At 38.7% G+C, this 26,366-nt stretch overlaps 1 protein-coding gene across 1 annotated transcript in view; it reads right to left on the bottom strand.

The window, feature by feature from the left end:
* Window positions 1-26,366, bottom strand: part of LOC119791157 (membrane-associated guanylate kinase, WW and PDZ domain-containing protein 2-like) — a 172,715-nt gene that overhangs the window by 127,087 nt on the left and 19,262 nt on the right. The window contains exons 3-4 of the mRNA XM_038297085.1: window positions 19,459-19,669; window positions 2,755-2,834 (exon numbers count right to left, since the gene is read on the bottom strand). Of these exons, the coding sequence (XP_038153013.1) occupies window positions 2,755-2,834; window positions 19,459-19,669 (291 nt within the window). The remainder of the gene's footprint in view (window positions 1-2,754; window positions 2,835-19,458; window positions 19,670-26,366) is intronic.

Below are 26,366 nucleotides of genomic sequence, written 5' to 3'. Positions count from 1 at the left end.
CTTCATCAGATTCAACAAACTTTCTTAACTTCAGTAAATGATCCTCAGCCAACTTGTGCGTAACAGAGCGTGCGTTCCCGAGAAATGTAAGTCTGCATAATTACCGCCCCAATATGCCACATAAGGGGAATTCCCACACTTGTTCAATCCCAGAAAGGGCAATGAAAGAGAGACTTGGCAGTTTGGAGATTGCTGTTCTGCTGATTAAGAGCTGAGCAGCAGAATTAAAGGAAGAGTAAAAGCACAGCAGTGGGAAATAAATTACCAGAGCTAAAAAATGATGTGTTGGCACTGTTACAGAAGAATAAAATAAACAAAAAAATTAAAAATAATATGAAAAGCAGAAATCAATTGATCCGAAAAGTCAAAGAAAACTACTGCTGGAGGCAATAGCTGTAAGATATGTAAATGCTTAATATGAGTTTGCAATAAAAAAGCTTTAAAGCTTTTACTTATTTAATCATTTTATTTTTACTATTGGACCCTGAAATAAAGGTAAAGAGATACAAGAAGCATCTTAGGACAACAGAAAGGCAGTAAAACCATTTTTTTTGTATGATCAGAGATTGCATGAATGATCTGCTTCTGTCTCCTTTAACCCCAGTCGGCCTCAGCAGATGGTCGCTCACACTGAGCCTGGTTCTGCTGGAGGTTTCTTCCTGTTAAAATGGAGTTTTTCCTCTCCACTGTCGCTACAAGCATGCTTAGTGTGAGGAATGATGAAATGGGGGTCCCTATGTCCTCCAGCAGTCTAAGCCTATAGCAGCATAACTATAGAGATAGCTCAGATTGATGACTAAATGTGACTTTGGAAAATCCAATACCGAAAATGGCCAGAAGATGGCTAAAGTGCATCCATATCTAGTATGGATGCACTTTAGCCTGATGTACCAGCGTCAATAACTCGTTATTGACGCTGGTACATCAGCTGTTGTCGTAGCTCCCGGAAAACGTGTAGTTTGCGCGACCGCACCAACAGCAGCTTGATGACTAAGGTCTGATTCATGTTTGCGTAGCACCTTTTTGCCGCTGGATGCGTAAGTAAGCTTCCTGGAGCACAGCGTGCAGGAGTTGATGATTGGCTGACAAATGCAAGGGGGATTTTGATCGTTCTTTTCTTTTTTTCTATTTACTGTCAATTTATTTTCGAGTGATTTTTGTTTTTACTCGTGGGCCATTGCTACAAGCCGGAAATCCGGCCGGAATACTTTCTTTTTTTTGGTAGTTTGATTGGTGTGATGGCGTCTCCAGCTGATTATTCCATCAGACAGCTGTGGCTCATCCATAAAGCTGCCACCAGAATCCCAAACCACACTAAAAGAATGGGTCATAACTCACCTATTCCTCATCCCTGCAGGGGATAAATACTACAGGATGGAAGACTCTGTTATTGGTCGGTAAACTGCTGATTCTGGTCTCTGGCTTAAACATTAGCAGGTAATTTACTCAGTGTTCCCAGGAACTGAACTAAATAACAGGAAAAAAACTAAAGCTGAGGTTCTCAGCTTTAGAACAAACTCCCTGAAAATGTGAATATAGAAAAACCGCTGCTGCTTTTAATCAGGACTGAAAATATGACTGCAGCTGATCAGAAATCCTGACTAATGAACTGTTTACGAGATCAGAGGTGACTAATTAAAGGAACAGATTAAGATTAAAGCAATTAACTGTTTCTTTTTATATCATGCATTGAATGCAGAAAAGATTTTATATGTTTTGGGTTTATTTGTCAGTGAAGGACTTCGATCTGCATGGTGAATTAATGGGGTTGTAAAAATAAAAGCCTGAGGCAGAGTTTCTTGCTCAAACGCTCTACAATCAGCTTTACATATTTTCACATGGGAAAATCAGACTTGATGAAACACTTGCTATGATCGACGCGAAACATCAGCCATATCTTCGGGATTGGGAGGTTCTCCAGAGAGGAACATGGGTGGAAGTGGTAGAGATAAAGGGATCAATCATAGTTTCATTTCATCATCTTTTCCCTCTTTTTATGTCTGAGGAAGATTTTGGAGGTTTACCAGCTAAACGAGATTAATAGACGATCATATATTTTTGGTAAGGATGAAAAGAAATCAGCAGCTTAACCATTTTATGTGTTCAGCTCAAACTATAGCACTATAAAGTTCTCTGTCTGTTTAAATACTGTCTGCTGTAGTAAAACATGCTGCCCACTGGCTTATTTTGTTAGACTTTATGAGACACCATAATGATGGATTCAATTCTTCTTAATTAGGCACTAAAGCAACAGTTTCCTCTTGGCCGTCTCCATCTCCTCCTCCACTCTTTCTACTCTTTCCACTGTGAAATCTTTTCTGCTCACGAGTTAATGGAAAAATTCCTTAAAGACGAGGAAGCTTGTGCATTTATTTATTTTTCTGCAATTGTTGCTGCAACGATATTCATCCCCCCCCTTGTGCAGAGCGTAGGCGTTTAAAGGACATTTCAGATCTCCCTCAGATGAGGATAAAGAAGTCTTTGTGACCTGCAGTCTCTCTGGAAGCAGTTTCCAATTGACAGAAACCACAATCGCTACACATGGACATTATCGGTACATTTAGTGCCTAAAAAAAGCAATAATCCAGCAAAGAAACAAGCTAAAGGATTTATAACGTATAGATTCAACAGAACTGACTCTGTTTTGAAGTACACCAACAGCTGAATTTTGGTAAAATGAATGCAGCGGACAGCCAGCGTCAATGAATGCATCAAAGTGTGAAAAAGAACAAGTCGGGGACACGCAGCACTCACCATCCTCTTTGCATTCCTCGGGCGGCTTTGCCTTCTTGGCGAGCCTCGGGTCCAGCCACGATGTTGTCTTAGTGTTGTGGCTGTGGAGACAAGACAGAGAAGGAGTGAGAGGGAGTGAGACGGAGTGTGGTCGATGGCGAGAGAGAGGAGACTTTGAACAAAAGCGAGACGAGAGGTTGGCGGATTCCTAATTCGGCTGCAGGAGAGCAGGGATGAGTTTCTATGGAGTGTCTGCCTTCAAATTCAAATTTTTTTATTTCCTTGCTGTTGCGCGTTAGTTAGCGGAGGAGGAGGTTAAAATGTGACAGAGATTGATTGATGGAGGGGTTAAAGAACGATGACAAAACCAGAAGAGAACTGGAGGTGAGAAATGAAGATCCGCTGGTAAAACCTGATGCATCTCGGTGGGGAGAAAAGTAAGGCAAAAATATATTAAAATGGAATAAAAATGAGCGTGGCCCATCTGGCTAAAGCAGTAGAATAGGCATCTTCAACATTTTCCAGGCTAAGGACCCCCAAACTGATGGCGAGATGGAGCGGGGCCCCCCTAATTTTATATATTGTATGAAATTGTGGTATATCAAACTGGTTCTCTAGTCACTCTATTACAGATGGAGTCATGTAATGGAACTAATTTCGCCCTGGGATTATTAAAGTATTTCTGATTCTGATTCCTGGTTGATGGGACAGGTGTTGTGAATGAAACGGTGCCCACCTTGAAAGAGCTCCTGTGTGTCGCTGAATGTGTGCATCGATGACTGAAAGACATCTTCTGCCTCCATTTATTTGTTTACTACAGTGTGTTGAAATCATGTTAATGTGAATTTGAAAATATTTCAATTAGTGAAAAAAATTGCAGGGGGAATATAAAAAAAAAGGTTTAGGTTACAGCTATCCTATACCTGTTTGACCTCTTTTCTCTGGTTCATTTGTCATTTATGTTGAAGACTATCTAAAAATATAAGTCATGTTTTTAGATATTTTATGCGTCAAATCTTGATATTCTTAGTCTGACTTTTTGAAGAACTAAAAAAAATCTAGAGTCTATGTTTCTGTTCTTACTATTAAACTTATTGGAACAACAATAACAAAACATTTTTTATATAATCTTCTCATTTCCACTCTTTTGTCAGATATTTGACTTATTTTTACTCAGAAACGCAGATCTGCATTGATGACTGAAAGACATCTTCTGCCTCCATTTATCTGTTTAGTACAGTGTGTTGAATTCATGTTATTGTGGATTTAAAGACATTTCAATTAGTGGCAGCATGGAATATATAAAAAAAAGTCTAATCAACCAAAACTTTCACGACTCCCATGCAGTACCTCTGCGGACCCCCTAGGGGTCCCAGACACCCTGTTGAAGACCTCTGCAGTAGAACAATTTGACATAGATTAGAAGTTAGTGGGTCACATGACCTGGAAGCTATTGAAGAAAAGTCCCAACGTTTGTCTTTAAAAATATCATAAAAAATGAAAATAGCTTAAAATTGCATAAAAGCAAATGTGCCTTACACATGTTATCTATTGGCATGATTTTATATTAGTTTCTTCTTAGCTGGTCATAAGATAAGGAATTTATTGATTTTTGTTTTATCAAGAGTCAGAGATGGGAACTCGAGTTTGTGACTCGTACCCGAGTCGCATATTTAATGACTTCAGACTCGACTTAGACTCGTGATTTCTGACTTGTGAACAATATTTTATTTCTTAGTGTTTTTTGTTTTACTAACTTGACTGATCGCCGCTCGCCTTACCCGCACACAGCAGAGGTAAAAAAAAACAAAAACAAAAAAAACGGCAGAGTGGCTGTCAAACTGTCACGTAGCACTGACGTCAATGACGCAACACTACGTGACATATATGCCCGCGCGCCCGTGCGCATGCATGCATGGTCGACAAGCCAAGCTTTAAAAACTACAAGGCAGTCGTAGAGGAGAAATATGTTGTGAATTGGCACTAAATAAATAAACTGAATTGAATTTAAAATACTGCCCGCCAAGTCGGTTCTGTCTGTTCCAGGGCATTAAGTTACAAAAAGTTATTGCCACAATGTTTCTTTTACGAAAGAATTGTTATTGTCCTGGTATTTATTTAGGGTTTTTATTTATCTGTTGTAGTTGCTAACTTCATATGTATTAATAAAAGGCAGGATTGTGATTTTTTTTCCCCACAGTCCTCATTTTCACTTAAAAATAAAAGAGCAGACATTTACTCCTAAAACTGGAAAAAGTTGTAACCACAAATGTCAGGTAAATACTGTAAGAAAATTGTTGTTATGGAAAGAAAAAAAATAAAGATGCAAAATTTAACTGGAAAAAAATTTGCAGCCAACCAGCCTGTCTGATTCTCTGACTCCACTGTAACCAGAACCAGAACCTGATCAGTTGTGTCTTCTCTGCTTCTAGGAAGAAACCTGACTGAACCCTGGGACTCTGGAGGAGTCTCCATTGCCGAACTCTGCCTGCCGCATCTCAGGAGCTCTGGAGGAACTCATCGTCTGAAGCCAGCCAACCAGCTCTTAACTGAATCCTGGAAACTCTGGAAGAATCTCCCTTGCTGAAATCTGCCTGCCGCATCTCAGGAACTCTGGAGGAGCTCATCATCAGAAACCTGCTTTCCTGCTCTTGGTAGCCAACCAGGAGATCTACAGCCGAATCTGCCTGCCTGTTCTCTAGGTGAGAACTTAGAGTAACCCAAGGACTGAGTCTCAGCTAGTGAGAAGCCTAGCCCTGCTGCTGCCTAGCCCTCTGCTAATCCCTCTGCCTCTGGACTCCTCTGGTTTCCTCTCTCAGCCTGAACCAAAGACCAGAGTATCCTGTGTGACCAGCCTGGACTCATTCTGTATCAGTACAATCATCTGGATTGTGTTTTCTTTAATAAACTGTTGAACTTTTCATCCAGTCTCCGTGGTGTTCTGCGTTTGGGTTTAGCTTCCATAACCCAACATGACAAAGATAATGATCATTCCATAGATATAATAGTGACCTTTAAGCTATACCATCTCAGTGACGGAGATGAAAACACAAGGAGAAACAAGAAAGCACACAAATTATTGCACTTATTTTAATTAATCAAGTGATTAGAATTTATTGTGCGATTAATTGATAATTGCGACAGGCCTTCTCAAGACTTGAGTCCTCCCACACACTGCACCACAGTGTGTGGGAGGAGGGTGCAGCTGAGAGTCCCTCAGTCGGATCAACCGTTTGCTAGATCCCGCTGACCCCACGGAGCTTGAATATCCAACTCCAAACCAACTTCACCGCGGACTTGACGGCTCGGTTCTGCTGCACTGTAGTCGACCAAAATCCAGGACGATTTCTAAATTCCCCTCGGACGTTTTTTCAGGTACAGTTGTGGTCAAAAGTGTACCTACACTTGTAAAAAATCATAATGTTATGGCTGTCTTGAGTCTTCAATAAGTTCTACAACTCTTATTTTTCTGTGATAGAGTGATCGGAACACATACATGTTTGTCACAAAAAACACTAATAAAATTTGGTTCTTTCATAAATTTATTATGGGTCTGCTGAAAATGTCACCAAATCTGCTGGGTCAAAAATATACATACAGCAACATTAGTATTTGGTTACATGTCCCTTGGCCATTTTCACGGCAACTAGGCGCTTTTGGTAGCCATCCACAAGGTCCTGGCAAGCTTCAGGTCGAATATTTGACCACTCTTCTTGACAGAATTGGTGCAGTTCAGCTAAATGTGATGGTTTTCTTGCATGAACCTGTTTCTTTAGCACTGTCCACATGTTCTCAATGGGGTTTAAGTCAGGACTTTGGGAAGGCCATTCTAAAACCTTAATTCTAGCCTGGTTTAGCCATTCCTTTACCACTTTTGATGTGTGTTTTGGGTCATTGTCTTGTTGGAACACCCAACTGCGGCCAAGACCCAACCTTCGGGCTGATGGTTTTAAGTTTTCCTGCAGATTTTGGAGGTAATCCCTCCTTCTTCATTATCCCATTTACTTTCTGCAAAGAACCAGTTCCACTGGCAGCAAAACATCCCCAGAGCATAATACTACCACCACCATGCTTGACAGTAGGCATGGTGTTCCTGGGATTAAAGGCCTCACCTTTTCTCCTCCAAACATATTGCTGGGTGTTGTGGCCAAACAGCTCAATTTTTGTTTCGTCTGACCAGAGAACTTTCCTCCAGAAGGTTTTATCTTTGTCCATGTGATCAGCAGCAAACTTCAGCCGAGTCTTAAGGTGCCTTTTCTGGAGCAAGGGCTTCTTTCTTGCACGGCAGCCTCTCAGTCCATGCCGATGTAAAACACGCTTGACTGTGGAGACTGACACCTGTGTTCCATCAGCTTCCAAATCCTTGCAGACCTGCTTCTTGGTGATTCTTGGTTGACTCTTGACCATCCTGACCAATCTCCTCTCGGCAGCATGTGATAGCTTGCGTTTTCTTCCTGATCGTGGCAGTGACACAACTGTTCCATGCACTTTATACTTGCGTATAATTGTCTGCACAGTTGCTCTTGGGACCTGTAGCTGCTTTGAAATGGCTCCAAGTGACTTCCCTGACTTGTTCAAGTCAATAATTCGCTTTTTCAGATCCACACTGAGTTCCTTTGACTTTCCCATTGTAGCTTTTGTAGCTGAGTCTAATCACTGGGTCAAATGAGCCCTATTTAAATGGGCTCATGAGAAGTCAACAGCTGTAGTCAATCAGAATCACTTAGAAGAAGTGAAGAGGCCATGACATGAAGCTAATTTGATTGACACAACTCGCTACATCACCAAAGTTGACAAATTTTGTTGCTGTATGTATATTTTTGACCCAGCAGATTTGGTGACATTTTCAGCAGACCCATAATAAATTTATGAAAGAACCAAATTTTATGACTGTTTTTTGTGACAAACATGTATGTGTTCCGATCACTCTATCACAGAAAAATAAGAGTTGTAGAACTTATTGAAGACTCAAGAAAGCCATAACATTATGATTTTTTACAAGTGTAGGTACACTTTTGACCACAACTGTATGAAAAGTAGGACATTTCCGGGAAAAAGAGGAGGTCTGGTCCCCCTATGGTAACTTAACAACAGGGAGATGGAGGGCAGCTGAGGTGTAATATGTAATAGGGTACATTTTTTAACAGTGCTGCATTAAAAAAGATTTATATAATTAGATTTTCTTTTGTTGGGTATTAAATACTTGAATCATGAATAAAGAAAGATGTCCATTTTTCACACATTATTTAACATAGACAATGTATAAAATCTAACAAATAACGATGAAACTAAGGTTAACAAATAAAAAAAAGATGAACAGAATAAAATGTTTAACAGGCTAATCTTTAAATAAAGAAACATTGACTTAAATATTTTCATTTAACAAATGCAGCATAGCATCCATCCATCCATCCATCCATCCATCCATCCATCCATCCATCCATCCATCCATCCATCCATCCATCCATCCATCCATCCATCCATCCATCCATCCATCCATCCATCCATCCATCCATCCATCTACATGCATATGTACATATATATTATAATGAGGCTGAAATGTCCATTAATGTTGTGTTTTTAGCATATTTTTCCATTTATGACTCAAATAAAAGTGGATCATTTTTAATCTAGCGTGTATTATAGTATAGATGAAATTCATCATCCAGCTGCTGCTCTGCAGAATTCTCTCCCCAAGAGCCGAATCACGCCATCTTGCGGAAAATCACGCGGCTTTTTCAAATCACGCGAGAATGTCTACAAAACAACAAAGATGGCGCCGACAACGCTTGTGGGTCGTTTTCAGCGAATGTCTGTGATTTAAAAGTAATCTTGATTGATAAACATATATTTTTTTGCAATCATTGCACTTTCCCCGGGCGGGAAAATGCAATGAAATTTGTACTCTCCCGACAATAAAACTTCTTGCCCCGGGCAATCAGGTGATGGTTAACATCGAGCCCTGCTTAAAGAGTCTAAACTCTTCATATATTGTATAGGAACTGGTCTGTTTCTGATTTTAGGATGAACGTGGTTTGAAAAAAGGTTAGTGTAAAACAACACAATAATATAGTCCATCATAACTCAATAGTTAAATTTTCTTTTTCATGGAGTTATATGGCATCACTGGAGTTGTATCTGTGCACTGCCTGCCAGCTGGCTGAATGAGGGCGAGTTTAGTTTTCTCTTGCCTACAAAAAGGGATTGAGCCTCAGTCATGGGTTAAAACCACATTAACAAGCCTATACAATATAATTGAATATATATGTTTTTTTAAATCTAGTAATTTAAATCTATACTATAACATTTTTTTGGGAAATCATAGAAAGCCTATCAGGTCATGCAGGGAGGTCTCTGCAGACACAGAGAAACTTGTTCTCCCTCCCTGGGCTGCAGAAACAAAATAAAGTAATTTTCTTTCTGTAGCCTGATGTATTATTTTGGGGACACTTCAGAAATTTTAAGTGCTTGCGGTTACGACACTGTCATATACTGCAGTGAAAGGGCCCTATGATGAGCTCCCAGGAGCCGTGCACTTGATTTCCTGCAGAGGATGAAATGCCCCGGCCACAAAGGACTGTTTTGTTCCCTCAACCTCGAGTAAGACAACAAATCTCTCCACTGTGGTGGGTTATGTACTGGCCTTAAAGAAATAAGATGCACCGCGGCATAAACAAATAACCACAAAAACAAAACAATAGGCTGAAGAGGCTTAGCGCTAACAATTAGCTTACAGTAGAACCTTTTGTACTTAGAAAGTGTTGATTACCACCGACTGTATAAATATAAAAGAAAATCAGAAACTAAACAAAGAAAAGGTACTGCTAAAAACAATTATTCATGTTTAAAACCAAACCTGCTTAAGAATACAGCTATAATCTGCAAATCTCTAACAAAGCAGAGCAGTTAAGCTTAAAGAGAGCTATGCAGGGAATAAAGGAGGTGATGTTTACAGAAAAAAGGTGCAATTTCGTTGACATTATTTCTATTGTACTGCTAGAAAATGTGTTAAATAATAATCCTGTTCAGATTTCATGGCTTTATTAAAGTGCTCATGGTTTGATATATTTCATGCACAGTTGTGGAGCTTGGAAAAATGAGATAGTTCTGCAGCAGAACAAAGATGCATGTGTGGAAACACATCTGGAGGGGTCTGAGGGAAAGCATGTGGTCATGAGTCATTAGTTTGGGTTTTTTATAACAGAAACTTGCAGAATCTCAGTCTTGTTAAAGGAAAGTTTTGTGTTTCCACCTTGAGGCTTTCTCTCTCCAGTTATTTTTCCTGAAAATAAATCACTTTGGACAAATTCTCTCAATAATACTTCATAACTGGCAAAAGATTTTGGTAGAAATTCAGATCAGAGAAGTTGCTTTGATTTACAGAAGGCGGCTGCTTACCAAGCGGGCTAACTTCTCAGGAAGTGGCCCTGACAAACAGGTAGAGAAGCATTTTATATTTCAATCTGCCACATCATCACATCATACACGCAGATGAGGACACATCCATGACTCCAGCATTTGCACAATATTACACTCTGTTCTTAGATCAAGGACGCCGCGCTCATTCCATTCCCAAATCTTTGCCACATGCAGAATGAAGACGATTACTGTTTATTCTGGCAGAGAAACTGTCCTAATTAGATAAACTACTGGGGAAAACATTGGTTCTGACATGCAACAGGCAGCTATTATTAGGGTGTAATAAACTCACACATCATCAACGATAATTACCTACACTGCAAAAAATCTAAATCTAGGTAAGTAATTTTTTTCTAAAAATAAGTGCATTTGTTCTTGTATTGAGGAGGTAAAAGAGACATTCTGCCAACGGAACAAGACAATTTACACTTAAAATAGGAAAACACAATTGCATTGTCTTATTTCAAGAGCATATTATCTAATTATCTTACCTTAAGACTACACTGGAAAAAAAGAAATCTAGACAAGTAATTTTCTCTTCAAGTAAATGTATTTGTTCTTGGATTGAGGAGTTAAAAGATACATTTTGCCAACGGAACAAGACAATTTACACTTAAAATAAGAAAACACAATTGCATTGTCTTATTTCAAGAGCATATTATCTAATTATCTTATTTTAACAGTAGAAATTATCATTCCATTGGCAAACTATCTCATTTACCGACTCAAATTAAGGGTAAATACGCTTTATTTAAGACATTTTTACTTATTTCTAGATCGTTTTTGCAGTGTAATGAAAAATCACCTATAACAAATATATGAAAAACTATTAAAGTAGCTATAATTAGAGTTATATACAATCTTTGATTGTATTATATGTATTATATTTATTTTTACTCTCACAGCTAAACAATTCAAAAACAAGTTAGGACTGAAAACCCCAAATACATATAAGCTTTAAGTCTAGTTCTCTGATCTGAAGGATGTAACGGATGCTGGCTTCCCCAGGGCTAAATAAAGAAAACAGAGAACATGGACACACATTAAAGATAAACGCAGCAAATGAAACTCCCCCTTCAACATGGAGCTGAGACAGGATGCTCTTCAAGGTAAGCTTATGTGTTTGCTTTCTGTTTGATTTTTCTCCATCTGTCCTCCTGTTTGTTTTTTTTTGTCGACTCATCTTTCTTTCTACTCCTGTCGTCTATTTATATCTACAGTCAAAAAACCTACAGCCTTCATCGCTTCCTTGGCCTCCCACTAAATCTTTACTATTTGAAGTCAGCATCACCTTTTTCCTCTTTAACTGTCGATCCTTTGCAGCTGCTTCCCTTTCAGAGATGTAGATGAACTGATCTCAAGCGGCGGCCAATGCCAGCGAAGCAACCAGAGATGGCAAAAGTACTCACTTTCCGCACTTGAGTAAAAGTACAGATACTTGTGTTAAAAAATACTCTGGTAAAAGTGGAAGTACTGATTAAACTTCTTTACTCAAGTAAAAGTAACAAAGTACAGGCTTGTAAATTTACTTAAAGTATAAAAGTAAAAGTAGAAACCACTTTTTTCATGCCGTTGCCTACATTTTAAATGGATGTCTGCCAATAGGACTAGATCTCCGTTGTGTTCATTTTCAATCATCTCGTCGTCCATGCTACTATGCTAACGCCACCACCACCAAGCTGCAATGATTTGCCGCTAATGAATACCGCCGAATCTGTCGATTCATCTTGTAGTGGTGCGACAAATGCAACGTAGATTCCCATCCAATTAGATTGAATTTGGTATTGATGACGGGAAAAATAATAACGGTAACTCCATTGAAATGATTCAAAACTAAAGTAACGAGCCAATTTTTTAAAATGTAAGGAGTAGAAAGTACAGATATTTGTGTAAAAATGTAAGGAGTAGAAGTAAAAAGTCGCCATAAAAATAAGTAGTAAAGTAAAGTAAAAATATCAGAAAAATCTACTTGAGTACTTCCCATCTCTGGAAGCAATATTGTAGTAAAGTAATCCAAGTTTTTCTGCAGTTACAGCAGTAGCCATTAGTGTTGCACTGATGCCATTTTTTGGCCCCGATACCGATATTCGCTGTGCAGTATTGGCCGATACCATCTATTTGAAATTGATGTGTGTGTGTATATATGATGAACTGCATACTAATTGAATGTAAAATAATTGGCATCATGGCTTTGTCAATATGCTGCCTACCTTTGGGAAGCGGGAAAAGACAATACAAAGTGAATCCAGTAGAACTTTTTATTGCCTACCTGGAATGGGTGACAATAGTTGTGTTACATCCCCAAGATGGATGTTGTTTTGTTCTTGCATCCAATTAACACCTTGCTCTCTTTTAGGCTCCGCTTTTAAGACTGGCTGCTGCTTTCTGAGCATCATACCAATCAAGATCACCTGTAGACTATTAAAGGCATGTGAAGCAGTAATTCAGGGCTTTTTTTAGCCATTTGTCTGCCATACACCTCCGTGTTAATTGTACAATCTAAAGGGGTGGTTAGGATTGCAACCATGTAAACCTGCTTGGATGGTTTTTGTAGGGGAGAGCTGACCTTTTGTTTAACCCCAGTTTTCTCCTGTTTCTGTGTTGGTTAGGTAGGTTATTTTCTAAATTTGTATATTTTGGTTTCATATTGAGTTAGGCAAGTCCACTTTTCTCTAGGGTTGTTTTGTTTGTTATTTTGGCTTGGGCTCTCCCTGAAGCTTTTACCATAATTTATTCAAAAGAAATGGTGGAATCAAACTTTTAAAATGGCCTTTTTACTCATTTATTCACTGTCTAAACTTATGTTGGTCCCTTACACCCCTAGACTCAGGCAGGGGACGTAACAGTTGAATAAACTTATGGCTCTCAAAACGGTATTGATGCCCTATTTGTTGGTACTCGCCGATACCAATACCACCATTTTAGTGCAGGATCGGCGCCCTGCTCGATACTGGTATTGGTGCAACACTAGTAGCCATTCAAAATATCCCCATTTTCCTTGATGGGTCCTTGGCTGGTCCCCTATAGCCTCATGAGACCATCCTGATCTTGTGAGCTTTCAAGGTTTCACTCGCTAATCAGTCTGGAGACTCTCCGTTGAAGAAAATTTGGAGCCGTTCACCAAACGGACGTCCAATCAGCGTTGGCTTTGAGGCGGTTTGAGGTGTGACGCAACGAGAAGCGCGACAGTTCAGTCTAAAGAACATGGCGGCTTCAGCCGATGAAACTAGCGTTAGCATGGCTAGCGAGCAAGTTTTATCGGAATTACAGAGTATTTCTTCACTGAAAGAAGAGCAAAACACTGCTCTGGAGGCTTTTCTCAGAGGAAAAGATGTTTTTGCTCTTCTCCCGACTGGTTTCAGCAAGACTAGCCTGGCTTGTGGTTGTGTTTTCGTCGTCGCTCTGTTAGTACGTCATCTGCTTCGTTGATCTGATTGGTTTATTTGGCCCGTCTATCACCAACATAGGCCAATCAGCTAACCAGTATTTTCGCCCCTTCCCAAAATTACTTCAACGGAAGGTTTCCAGATGGATATGCAGAGCAAATCCATCTGGCGGAGTCAGGTTAGGTCCCCTACAGTTCCTTTTTAAACATCAATCTTTGTACTAAAATATTGTTTTTGTCATGATTTGTGGACATTAAAACCTAAAAAGAAGCGTTATATCCTGGTCAGACCCTGTAATTCAGTGAAAGGGTGGAATCAGAGTAAAAAAATATGCAAGAAGGGGGTCAGTCCAGTGGCTGGAAGTTGGCCGCCATTCGGGTGGAATTTGACTAGGAAGGGCCATTTTGAATGGCTGCTACTGTATGCAGTTGAGAAAATCTATCCTGATGAATAAAATCACTCATCATAAAACAAAACCTTTGTTGACAATAAAAAAATAAAAAAAGTCTATTTAAATTTTATTACTAATGCATAAGAAGCAGTCACCAAATGCAGATGGAAATCCCTGTGCACCGATTCAAAAGCACACAGCAACTCTGTTATTCTTGTGTTTAAAAGGCTCACCTACAGTTTTACTGCAGCTGTAGAGGGATAACAACTGCCATGAGATTTTTACAGCATAGTTCAAAACGTAAGACTGGATTTCTGGGGAACTTTAAATCCTTATTAAACCACCAGGCATCCATATATTTTCCCTCCGTGCGACTGCAGGAGCAGAGGGCAGCGTGCTAAAAACAACAAAAATCGGACCATTAACTGTTTGAGTACGAAAAAATAAAAACAATAGTGTCAATTTAAAACCGTCTACAGCATACTTGTGTATTTATTGGCGAATAAACTAGAAACATCTATAGTTTTTACAGCATATGAACTCCTCCTTTCTGTGTTAAATTAGACCAAAACAATTAAGACAGGAATTCATTTTATTAACATTTTAATCCTCCTAAACATTTATCTGAACCCCTGGTGACAATGTACAAAAAGCTTTAAATTAAGTTAATCTGTAGTTATAGTAGCACATCACTGCAATGAAAAGAAAACATTAAAAAATGATATTTATTTGGAGCTAATTCATTCTGTACGGAAAAAGATTCAATGAAAATATATAAAATACTTTCCTTTTTCCTCCTCCTAATCCATCAGACTGTCTAAGAACATTTGATTATTCGTCCATGGCTTCCTGTTTAACAGGGGGATAACGATAATTAGATTTTTCTTAGACACTCTTTTCTAACCGGAGTGATAAAAAGACTCGTCATTCATAAAATGCTGCTGTGCTTCACATTCATAGGGGTGAATAAGAAAAAATCTAGACAAGTATACAGACCCATGTTTGTTAGCATGAGTGGAAAATCCAGGTTTAATTTATTTTACTTCTCTTATCCGTGTAGGACAATGTCATACAGTCATTCTTTGATTTTATTGTTCATTGATGGACCACATGTATCCAAATAAAAATCATCTGGTCTATAGATCTTGACAGACATAAGAATTTCAGTCAAATAAATATAACTTAAGCATTTTATCGTTATCTCCCTTTTATCTCCTCTTTCTTTCATCTTTTCTCCTTTTTTCCCTTTTCTGTTCTTACATTGCAGTGTCCATATAATCTGTAAAACTCCCTGCATGAATTATAATAAAGATATTTATATGGATAAATCCAGCGGAACAATATGGCGATAGCCGTACTGCTCCACTTGTGAAAGCAAAATCTGTTGGGCTCTTTTTGGCATAGATATAATTATTCTTATTGCCACATTGCCAGACAGGACATTGTAAAAAAAAAAAAAAAAAAAAAAAAAGCATATTAAAATCGTTGGCAAGGATTTGTGATGTAAAGAGACAACCTTTACTACTACTGTCAGAAATCTTAATAATGAAAAAGAGAGGAGACCTTCTGTTAGAAGAGATAGTAGTAGGGCGGATCAATGTAGCATAAAAATATCAGTTTTTCTACCATATCTGATTTATTTATGCTTTTTTTTCTTTCGTTTCATAATAAAAAATGAAAAATGACATGGCTTACTTTAAAAAAAACTAGCTTTGTTTTAATTATGCCCTCTGGGTGATGAGCTTAACTCAAAGGGCAACACAATTTAAGCTGTGAAACTACAATAATTCCAATAAGAGTTGTGCTTGTGAAGATGCCCAGTTATCCAGATTATAGCCATTCCAAAAAACTAAAAAAAACAATCGACTGGACTTTGTTTCTAAGTTTAAAGACGATTTGATTCCCATCCAGGAAGCTTTTTTATTTCAAAACGTCAGAAATAGGGTTGAGTTTTAGGCTTTACAGAGTAGCCTAACAAACACTATTTCTGACATTTTGAATAAATTATGAACAGTTTAGTTTGTGCCTTCAAGTCGTCGCCCATAGGAAGATGTTACCTGGATATAACCTAAAGGAATATCTTCAGAACGGCTCCAAATAATACAAAACTAATATGGGTGAGTTGAACATGATGGAATAAGATCAAATGAAGGGGGCCAACGTAAAAAAAACAGTGTTCCCCTTTAATGTATGCAAAAACATATTTCAGAAAGTCAGGAAAAAATGTCTGGACATCTGAAACAGCGTTTTTAAACATTTAAAAAACAGTAAGAAGTTTATCTATTTGTTTTCTGAGATGGATTATTACTAAGTAACTCAGTGAGGCTGAAAAACTGTGGGTAAGATAGAGTTTGTCCATCTACCTCACAGGCCGAGCAAGGACAGCATCAAAGTGGGTCCTCCAAAACCCTTTCTATTTCTCTAGTTCCACTTTTTCCATCTCATTCTTTGAAAATTCACTCTTTCCATTTGAACCGTATTTATTAACCCCAAAATGGTGTTATTATGGAGTGAATGTAAGATATTTCAACCAATCAATAGCCGCAGATTTGCTGCTATTCAGCTCTCAAACATTAAACACGGTGATAGTTCAGCAGAACATTGAATGCTTTTGCAAGGTATCTAAAATAAATCCAACCTTTGTAGCTCAGGAAAAAGAACATTCTTAATGTGCAGAAGAAAAATAAATCTGACATATTTCTAACCTGAATCTTACTTTTGTGAAATAAAAATGCTATAGAGTTGAAACCAATGGGTAGAGAAACGTTCATTTATGTTTTTTTTATCATATCTCTAGTGAGGTACAGGATTGTGAGCCTTTCTGTGTTTAGCTCCCATGTTTTAGCAGCATTTGATCAAAAATGATCAAATATTTGGGATCAGTGGGAAAACTTTAGAAACCACCGCGCTCCACAGAATGAGTTCAGTTTTAAGATTCCTCCATGTTTAGGGATTTATGTAAACAGTGATAACTGTGCAATTTTTAAAGCAAAGTGACCTTAAATGTGCAGCTGAATACTGTAACTTTGCATTAATTTGCTGTTGAATGTGTTAAAATGCTGCAACAGTATTACTGTATATTGAACAGTAGACCCAAAAAACAAAAGGTTTTAATAGAAACTATTCAGTCTGAGGTCAGATTAGGACAGATTGGATCAGTAGAATCGATTATAAATCTTGAGAATTGGAATTAAATCTATTCTTGACATTTGAATCCATCCCTAGCCCTAGACAGGAAACTGGATTCACCAAAGAGGCAGCTAAGAGGCTCGATGTAACTCTGGAAGAGCAACAAAGATCCACAATGATACAAGAAAAGTGGAAGGAAGAACCCGGGCATAAACTGTACGATTTGTTTGCCCTTTCCAGGCTGATTTTCCGTTTTTTTTCGTGCGAGAATTTTTTCGATCGGGCCGACTTTCAGCCTGATCATGCATCATGTGGTGTACAGGGGTAATGATAGCCTCATGAGACCATCCTGATCTCACGAGCTTTCAAGATTTCACTCGCTAATCAGTCTGGAGACTCTCCGTTGAAGAAAATTTGGAGCCGTTCACCAAACGAACGTCCAATCAGCGTTGGCTTTGAGGCGGGTTGAGGTGTGACGCAACGAGAAGCGCGACAGTTCAGTCTAAAGAACATGGCAGCTTCAGCCGATGAAACTAGCGTTAGCGTGGCTATCGAGCAAGTTTTATCGGAATTACAGAGTATTTCTTCACTGAAAGAAGAGCAAAACACTGCTCTGGAGGCTTTTCTCAGAGGACAAGATGTTTTTACTCTTCTCCCGACTGGTTTCAGCAAGAGTAGCCTGGCTTGTGGTTGTGTTTTTCGTCGTCGGTCTGTTAGTACGTCATATGGTGCGTTGATCTGATTGGTTTATTTGGCCCGTCTATCACCAACATAGGCCAATCAGCTAACCAGTATTTTCACCCCTTCCCAAAATTACTTCAACGGAAGGTTTCCAGATGGATATGCGGAGCAAATAAGTCGGCCGTCGTAAGGTGGTCGTGCACTGCAAAATATTTAAATCTCAATATGTCAATTTTTCTTAAAATAAGTGAATTTCTTCTTGAATTAAGGAGGTAAGGGAGAGACTTTGCCAATGAAACCAGAGAATTTACATTTAAAATAAGTAGGGATGCACGATATAATCGGCCCCCTATCGGTATCGGCCTTAAAACTGAATATCGGACATCGGCCACCCCACTGATATTTAACCCGATATTTGATCAGCTTCTGAGTTTCTAAAGTCTAGAAAAAACAAAACAAAACTACTTCTTCTTCTTCCTCAAAAACTTTTTTACAGACTTAAAAACTTCTAAAGACGAGGGAAAAAATAATGATACATTAAAATATCCCAATATCTTCATATGCTGATATATTGCCATTTAAAAACACCATATCAATCTCTTTTACTAATGAAATATTGCTATATGTCATCGTTATGCTACGAAATCCCCCGAAAATTCACAAAATTTTGCCATATTTTTATATGTTGATAATTGACGCGGTATCGATCTATTTTACTAACAAAATCTCACAAGAATTTGCAAAATATCACCATAGTTTGTAACAGAACGATGAAATTTCACGAGATTTTGAAAGTAAAATAGATCGATACCGCGTTTTTTAAAAATCAATTTGATATCAGCATATGAAAATATATTTGAGTATATTATTTTTCAAAGTGTCAGAAATGGATAACAAAACTGCTATTTTCAATGACTACTTATTTTTGTCCAGCTTTAACATCGGTATCGATATCGGCTATCGGCTACATGAGTTTTAAAATATCGGATATCGGCCAAAATCCCAATATCGTGCATCCCTAAAAATAAGAAAAAAACAAGTATATTGTCTTATTTCAAGTGCATATTATCTAATTATCTTATTTAAAGAGTAAAAATCCTCATTCCATTGGCAAATCATCTCATTTACCTGCTCAAATTAAGGGTAGATACACTTAATTTAAGATATTTTTACTCATATTTAGATCGTTTTTGCAGTGTGGGCAAATCTCTCAGTGCGCAAAAAAGGATTCTTCTTCTTCCTCTCAGATAAAAACCCAGAACATGGCGGAGGTGCGAGTAAAATTTAGTTATTTCTGTAAAATTGACAAACCGTAGTAGCCGTGTCTGCTCAGTCAAGCCTTTGTCCAAATACGCTTTTTCTTTTTAGGGCTTTCAGCACAAATATGCACAAATTGCCAAGGTAGCGAGTTTCACTCTAGTGGCTTCCGGATAGACGAGTACAAGTGGCGCCATCTCACTGCGGAGTGGAGTCCCACCTGATTTTTAGACGTACAGTGTGAGCAGGTAGATCGCATCAGGGCGTCGGGTCGTACAGGGTGAGAACAAACATCGTGAGATGTGAACTTCTAAACCCTGCGGTTTCGTCATCATCTGAGCTGTAGCTGCTGGCAACGATTTAAAAAAATCGTACAGTGTATGCCCGGCTTAAAACAAACTGGAATCTGTTTCCTACATATAAACTTCTACGTGGTAGAGAGTAAACACTGATGAAACTCACTCAATGAAGTAGACTTCTCCTTTCTCAGTGTAAGCCATCTCCCAGTTGTCAGGCAGGGGTCCAAGCTCGTCATTTTCCTCTGGTTTGGGGACCACCATCTTCGGGGACTGGCCGTCCTCTTGGGTCACCTCTGCTGGGGCCTCTGCTGGGTTGCTCTGAGGTGCGACGTCCCCCGAAGCATCCGTGCTCTTGTCCTCTTGTTCGCTCGACTCTGAGGCGACAGCAAGGCAGGGATGAATCAAAACTGACGTTCTCAGAAGGGACGGACAAGAGGTGAGGAGAGGACAGTGAAAGAAGACGAAGAATGTGATAAAACGAAACAAGAAAGTGACGGATTGAGCCAGGATGGAGGCATAAATAAAGGAACTAGGGATTGGAAAAGGAAGCAGTGACTCAGGGGAAGGAGAGGGAGGCTAACGAGACAGAAAGATGAATAAAGGAGAGGAGACAGTAAAGATTGAGACAGAAGCAGGCATGGATGCTCTACTTTGAGTTGTGGTAGTGTGTGAAAGTGTCACAGGAAGAAAAATGGGAAGAGATGGCAAATGCCTCTTTCCCAGAGGAGATCTGGAGGAAGCGGAGAGAAGGGGACGAATGAAAGCAAAGGGATTGAGAGATAATCTAAGGGAAGGAAAGTGAGAGTTAGAGACCCGCTCAGATCACAGAGACCGCTGTGCTCTATTGATTCCCCTTCAGCTGTGCCGGTCCGACCATACTGTCCATCTACAGACACACGCGGCTCCTATTGAGCCGAAAGCAGCGGCAGGAAAGCTCCACATCCAACATGCTCAGAGCCCAGAGGCAGAAGTTACTGAGCATCCTTACACCACCGAAAGGAACCCACTGGGAATATTTCCTGCTCTCCTGTCTCGGTTTAGCTCCTAGCAAAGCCTGCGTTTAGACTAATCTGAAACGTTTAGAGCAAAATTTACATCATTTCCACATGAGGTTATATAGCCTCTACAGTTTATGATTCATGCACAGTCTGAAAACATCATTTTTTAACTCCAACTCTTATGGTTTTCTGTAGATTAGTCATTTTATTTATAACTTTGAATTATTTCAAATCTTACACTGCAAAAAATTGAAATCTAAGTAAGTTTATTTTTCTTAAAAAAAAGAGCATTTCTGTCTTGAATTAAGCAGTTAAGTGATACACTTTGCCAATGGAATAAGGCAATTTATATCTAAAATAAGAAAAAACAATTGCGTTGTCTTATTCCAAGTGGATATTATCTAATTATCTTATTTTAAGAGTAAAAATACTCATTCCATTGGCAAATCTTATTATTTACTTGCTTGAATTATGCTAAATACACTAATTTTAAGACATTTTTACTCGTTTCCAGATTGTTTTTGCAGTGTAATAACCAATTCATTTAATTTAACTAATTGGAAGGAACACACACATAACATTTCCAGATAATTTAGAGATGCATAACATCTTGCAAAATTTTACTCACAGTATCTCAATATTTCTGCATCCAACATTCATTTTGCAGGAATTGCTTGGATTAACTAAATGTGAGCTGATGTTTTAGTCAATCAGGTGGGGCAGATAACCAAGGCAATCAGATTGCACCTGGTACCGGTCAAGTGGGACTGCTTCCACATCCGCTCTGCTCACGTACGTCGTGCAAAGTACTTATCTGTCATGTTAATCAATGAGAACTGTTCCACATCCACCGCTACTCCTCCGCACGTCTCCTTCCTCGTCATCGTTAAAACACAGAGCCAAGCTATTTTTTGCTCCGGTCCGGCCAGGTCAAGATCCACAATTGCGATCGCACCAAACAGAAAAAAAGAACTTCGAGGAGATCCAGTTCGTCAAATTAAATTAAAGTATCGAAAGCTTGGCGAGTACAAATCCATCCATCCATCCATTTTCTTCCGCTTATCCGGGGGGCCAGTTGTGAAGGCAGCATATAAGCAAAGATTCCCAGACTTCCAGATCCAGACACACCTCCTCCAGCTGCTCCCTGAGGCGACACCAGGCCAGCCGGTCCTGGGTCTTCCACAAGGCCTCCTCCCAATGTGACATACCTGGAACACCTCCAGAGGGAGGCGACCAGGAGGCATCCTGAAACAGATGCCCCGGCCCCCTCAGCTCACTCCTGACTATACTCCAAGCTCCTCCCGGGTAACTGAGCTCCTCACCCGATCTCGAAGGGTGCTCCAAGCCGTCCTGCGAAGGAAACCCATTTCAACCATCTTGTCATTTCGGTCATTACCCAGATCTCATGACCATAGGTGAGGGCGGGAAAGTAGATTGATTGGTAAATCAAGGGCTTTGCCCCCCCCCCCCCCCCCCCAGTCTCAGCTCCCTCCAGTCCTATAAAGCGACCGCATCATCCGTCCATCCATCCATCCATCCATCCATCCATCCATCCGTCCATCCATCCTCTTACATGCTTGTCCCGAGTGGGGTCGCGAGGGGTGCTGGTGCCTATCTCCAATGTCAATGGGCGGGGTCCACCCTGGACAGGTCGCCAGTCCATCGCAGAGACACACAGGACAAACAAGCACTCATGCACAGACACCTAAGGACAATTTAGAGAAGCCAATCAACCTAACAGTCATGTTTTTGGACTGTAGGAGGAAGCCGGAGTACCCGGAGAGAACCCACGCATGCACAGGGAGAACATGCAAACTCCATGCAGAAAGATAGGGAAACGAACCCAGAACCTTCTTGTGCTACCCACAGTAGCACTGAGCAGCCTGCTGCACATATGTATGATTATGTAAAATAAAGATCAAAAAGTTTAAAAGTTAATTTTAAAACTTTTTGCCAGGACTTTTTAATTAAAACTGTACACATTCAGGGTGTGATATTAACACGTTAACAGGTGTGTTTTTGTCCTTTTATAGATATCTTTTTTTTTTTTTACTTGTTAATCTTGGTTTATTAAACATCATTTGTGCTTTTTGATTATTAAAAATCAATCAAATCTCTAAAATAAAACCCTTTCAATAAAAGCAAGTAGTCTAAAAGCAGCACAACCTGCATCGATCCAATAATATTTCAAAATGGATTTGAGACAAAGTCAAGAAAGCATTAAAAAGTAAAGTCTGAGGCTTTGAGGCTCCACAGAACCGCAGTGAACTAAAATCCTTCCATCTGCAGGTCATCAAGGAGGTCAGAGCCCAGAGCAACATCCAAAGCCCTGCAGGGCTGCTTGTCTCTGTTAAAGTCAGGGTTCATGACCCGATAATAACAAAGAGACCGGGGCTAAAATGACATCCATCACCCCTGACCTCAAATAACACCAGAGCTCATATAACATTTGGGGGGAAAAAATACGAAGCTGTGGGTAAAAACTCTGAGCTGAGAGACAAACAGAAGCTTTTGTAAGGTGAGAATAAAACAAACAGACAGACAACAATTAGCCAAATCAAAGCAATTCATGTCAAACTCTTCAGATAAAGTCATAATAAAATCACATTATATCCAGCTGTTTTTTTTATTATTATTTTAAAATGTGCTGAATAACATTCAGCAAACCTTAGAGTGAGATTTTGAAAGAATTTTGAAATTTTTCACACCATATGCATTATTTTCTATACTTTGGTGATTTTTCAGAGAGCTGAAGTAAAGCAGAAACTATTAAAATACTTGCATCTTAAATATACTGTAAACTAAGAATTTCACAACTGTTAATGAATTATTCTATGAGGTTCAAGTAACATAACCAAAAAGGAACTAATAAGTTATTATTGGATTACTGGCACTGATACAGGAACCACTGAAACCGAATCCTGTGCAAAGTACGCTGTGTGTGAATATTTGCTAATAGGCTAACTATTAGGGATGGGAATCGAAAACCGGTTCCTGTTCAGAACCGGTTCCGTATTTTCCGATTCCATGGCATCGTTTGGCAGCTCGCTGAACGATTCTTTTTTCGATTCCCGCAGCACCAGAGCCTAAAGCGCCGGCTCTGGGGAGCACGACTTACGTCACGTTTTTTACGCAAGTTACGCACACGGCGTTCAGTAAGCAAGAACAAGGTGACTAGGCAAAAAAGGAAAGCAAAAAAATGGCGCCACACCAAGTAAAGGAGGAGGATGAAGACAACGCGCTGCAGTCACTTTGTGAATCAAAGCCCCGTCTTTCCTTAGCCCAGAGGGTAGATCAGGAAATCCAGCTCTATAAAAGCTTGCCCTCCATCCCCTGCAGGGATAGCGCCACACTGTGGTGGTGGAACAAGCAAGATACGCTGCCCTTGCTATCTGGACTGGCTGAAAACTACCTCTGTGTGCAGGCTTCCTCCACCCCATCTGAGAGGGTGTTCTCCACGGCTGGAGACACCATAAGCGCTGAAAGATCCCGTATCCTTCTAGAAAAAGTAGATATGCTCATCTTTCTGCAAAAGAACTGTTAATTTTCCCTACTACTGTTTTATAATTAGTATTTTTTTGTTATTTAAAATAGGTTATTATCCCATCATTTGTTATTAGACATTGTTGGTTATTAAGTTTGTTCTTGTATTCATTTTTCATTTAAACACGTTACTCCAGTTTCACATTTCCTGTGGACATCTTGATCTTGTTGAGTTTGCAAGATTGTGCAACAAAGTTGATGCTGATAATCAAACTGTTTGTTCTCCTTTTTCCCCAAAATTGGAATCGAAAAAAGAATCGATAAAGAATCGAATCGTTTCATAGAATCGAAAAGGGAATCGGAATCATGAAAATCTTTTCAATTCCCAACCCTACTAACGATTACAAATCTTAAGTTATTGTCTTATTAGTTTTTATTTTTTACATTTGGCTAAACAACAATGCAGACCCTCTAAGAGGCTGTAGATTCTATAAAAACTCTGCATGACACAAGACAGCACTTCTGTGGATGTCTGATTTTGGTAGCTTTGATGGAATTTAAGTTTTTAAACATATTCAATGGACCAAAATAAGAATAAATGAATAAGATAAGTAATAATAAAATAAGAACATCGCTCTGGTTCCTCTTATATCAATCCTAGGTAACTGAGTCCTTCTGCACATCCTCTCTGAATGTGGTTGGTCTTTTCTTGAGTGGCGGATCTTTAGAAAAATTAAAATGTAATGGTTAATTTTCTATTTGTGGACCTCCTATTGCTTTGTGAGACAAACCTGAAAGCTAAGAATTTAGTTTAGTTATTCTGGGTTCAATTATTCCTAAAATCCAACAGGAGATTAGTAAACTAAACTGAGCAATAATTATTTAACTTGGACTAAAACTGGGACTAAATCAGGAAAATTAACTAGAGCAAACAAGAAGTATAGCTCAGTAAAAAAAACCCACTAGATGTAGAGAAAACAAACCTTTTAATCTGATCGTACACTTCACTCTCCAGTGATAATTTAAGCTGAATTCTGTATATTTTATTCATATTCACTCAAGTGCTGCACTGCTTAAAATCTTCATTAATTTACAAAGTGAATTATCTTAGTCCATGTTTTCATATATTATTTTTTATGCATGTGTCTAAACAACAAAGATTGTAGTTCTCGCCGTAAAGCAAGACCGACTCTCACGATGCCGAGGGCTCCTGCAATTGCAAGTGCGGTAATTCCCCTACAGACCACCAGGGCGGCCGAGAAAACCTTTGTTTGACCTGAAACGACTCATTTAATCATCCAAAACGTTATGGAACACATTAATTAACTGGAAAATGTTGCATAGTATGCCTTTAAAATAAGAGCTTTTTTTTATTGAGTAGGTAAGTGAGACACTTTACCATTGGAACGTGACAATATACATTTAAAAAAAAAAAAAAAAAGAACTGCAGTCTCTTACTACAAGTGAATAACATCTAATTATCTTATTTTAAGGGTTAAAAATGCTCATTCCATTGGAAAATCATCCTATTTTCCTACTCATATTAAGGTTAAATAGACTTATTTTAAGAAATTTTTACTCATTTTCAGCAACTTTTTGCAGTGTAGCAAATAGCCGCCATACACTGCAAAACATTGAAATCTAAGTACGTTTATTTTTCTTTAAAAAAGAGCATTTATTTCTTGAATTAAGCAGTTAAGTGATACACTTTGCCAATGGCATAAGGCAATTTACATCTAAAATAAGAAAAAACAATGGCGTTGTCTTGTTCCAAGTGGATATTATCTAATTATCTTATTTTAAGAGTAAAAATACTCATTATGTTATAAAATATACTTCACCTTCATTTCTATTTATTTAGTAATATTAAGATTTTAATTTGGCATCTCATTGAATGGGAAAAACAGGCACAAAATGTCTTTTTATACGTAAATGCATATCAATTCAGGCTTCAAAGGGTTAAAAAATCCCACATTAACTACCCCATATATATATACTGATTCTAAACAATTTAAATAAGTTTTTTTTACACTCGTGCATTTAGATTTTGATCTTATTTAGTAACAGAGAGGAATATCTGGTAAAATTACAAATCTATAGTTTTAAAAGTTTAACTTTAAGGGTTTTAAACAAAATGTTTTAATCTAAATAATCTTTTTATAGTTTTTAGCAGCAGTTTGTTTCTGTCCTTAAAACAAATGGCTTTTAGATCTGTATTGTTGAGCATGCTGCAACTTTTATAAATGTTTGGACATAATTATTCTTAATTCCTAACAACTCGTTTGAGGATGACATAAATAACCGTACCGTGTTTCAGCTCATTATGGTGAGAAATCCAAAATTTCATCCTTTGATCGGCCGTCCTTTTCTTCCAAACCACTTTGCGCTCTAAAGTAGAGACGTATTTCTGCAGACTGTTGAAAGCATCAGCTGATCATGTTGATTTTTGTGTACTGCCTCTGTGCTCCAACACTTTCCCTAGGTTATAAAAGCCTCCTTAGAAAGTCACAGGACCACAGAGTGGTTGGAGATTTGAAATAAGAAAAATAAAAGTCCATAATGGTGCCTTTTATGAGCCCCGTTCATGTGA

Source organism: Cyprinodon tularosa, unplaced genomic scaffold (assembly GCF_016077235.1).
Source record: "Cyprinodon tularosa strain WSP-4 unplaced genomic scaffold, ASM1607723v1 ctg381, whole genome shotgun sequence".
Classification (NCBI taxonomy): domain Eukaryota; kingdom Metazoa; phylum Chordata; class Actinopteri; order Cyprinodontiformes; family Cyprinodontidae; genus Cyprinodon; species Cyprinodon tularosa.
This window is presented reverse-complemented; position numbering and strand designations above follow the sequence as displayed.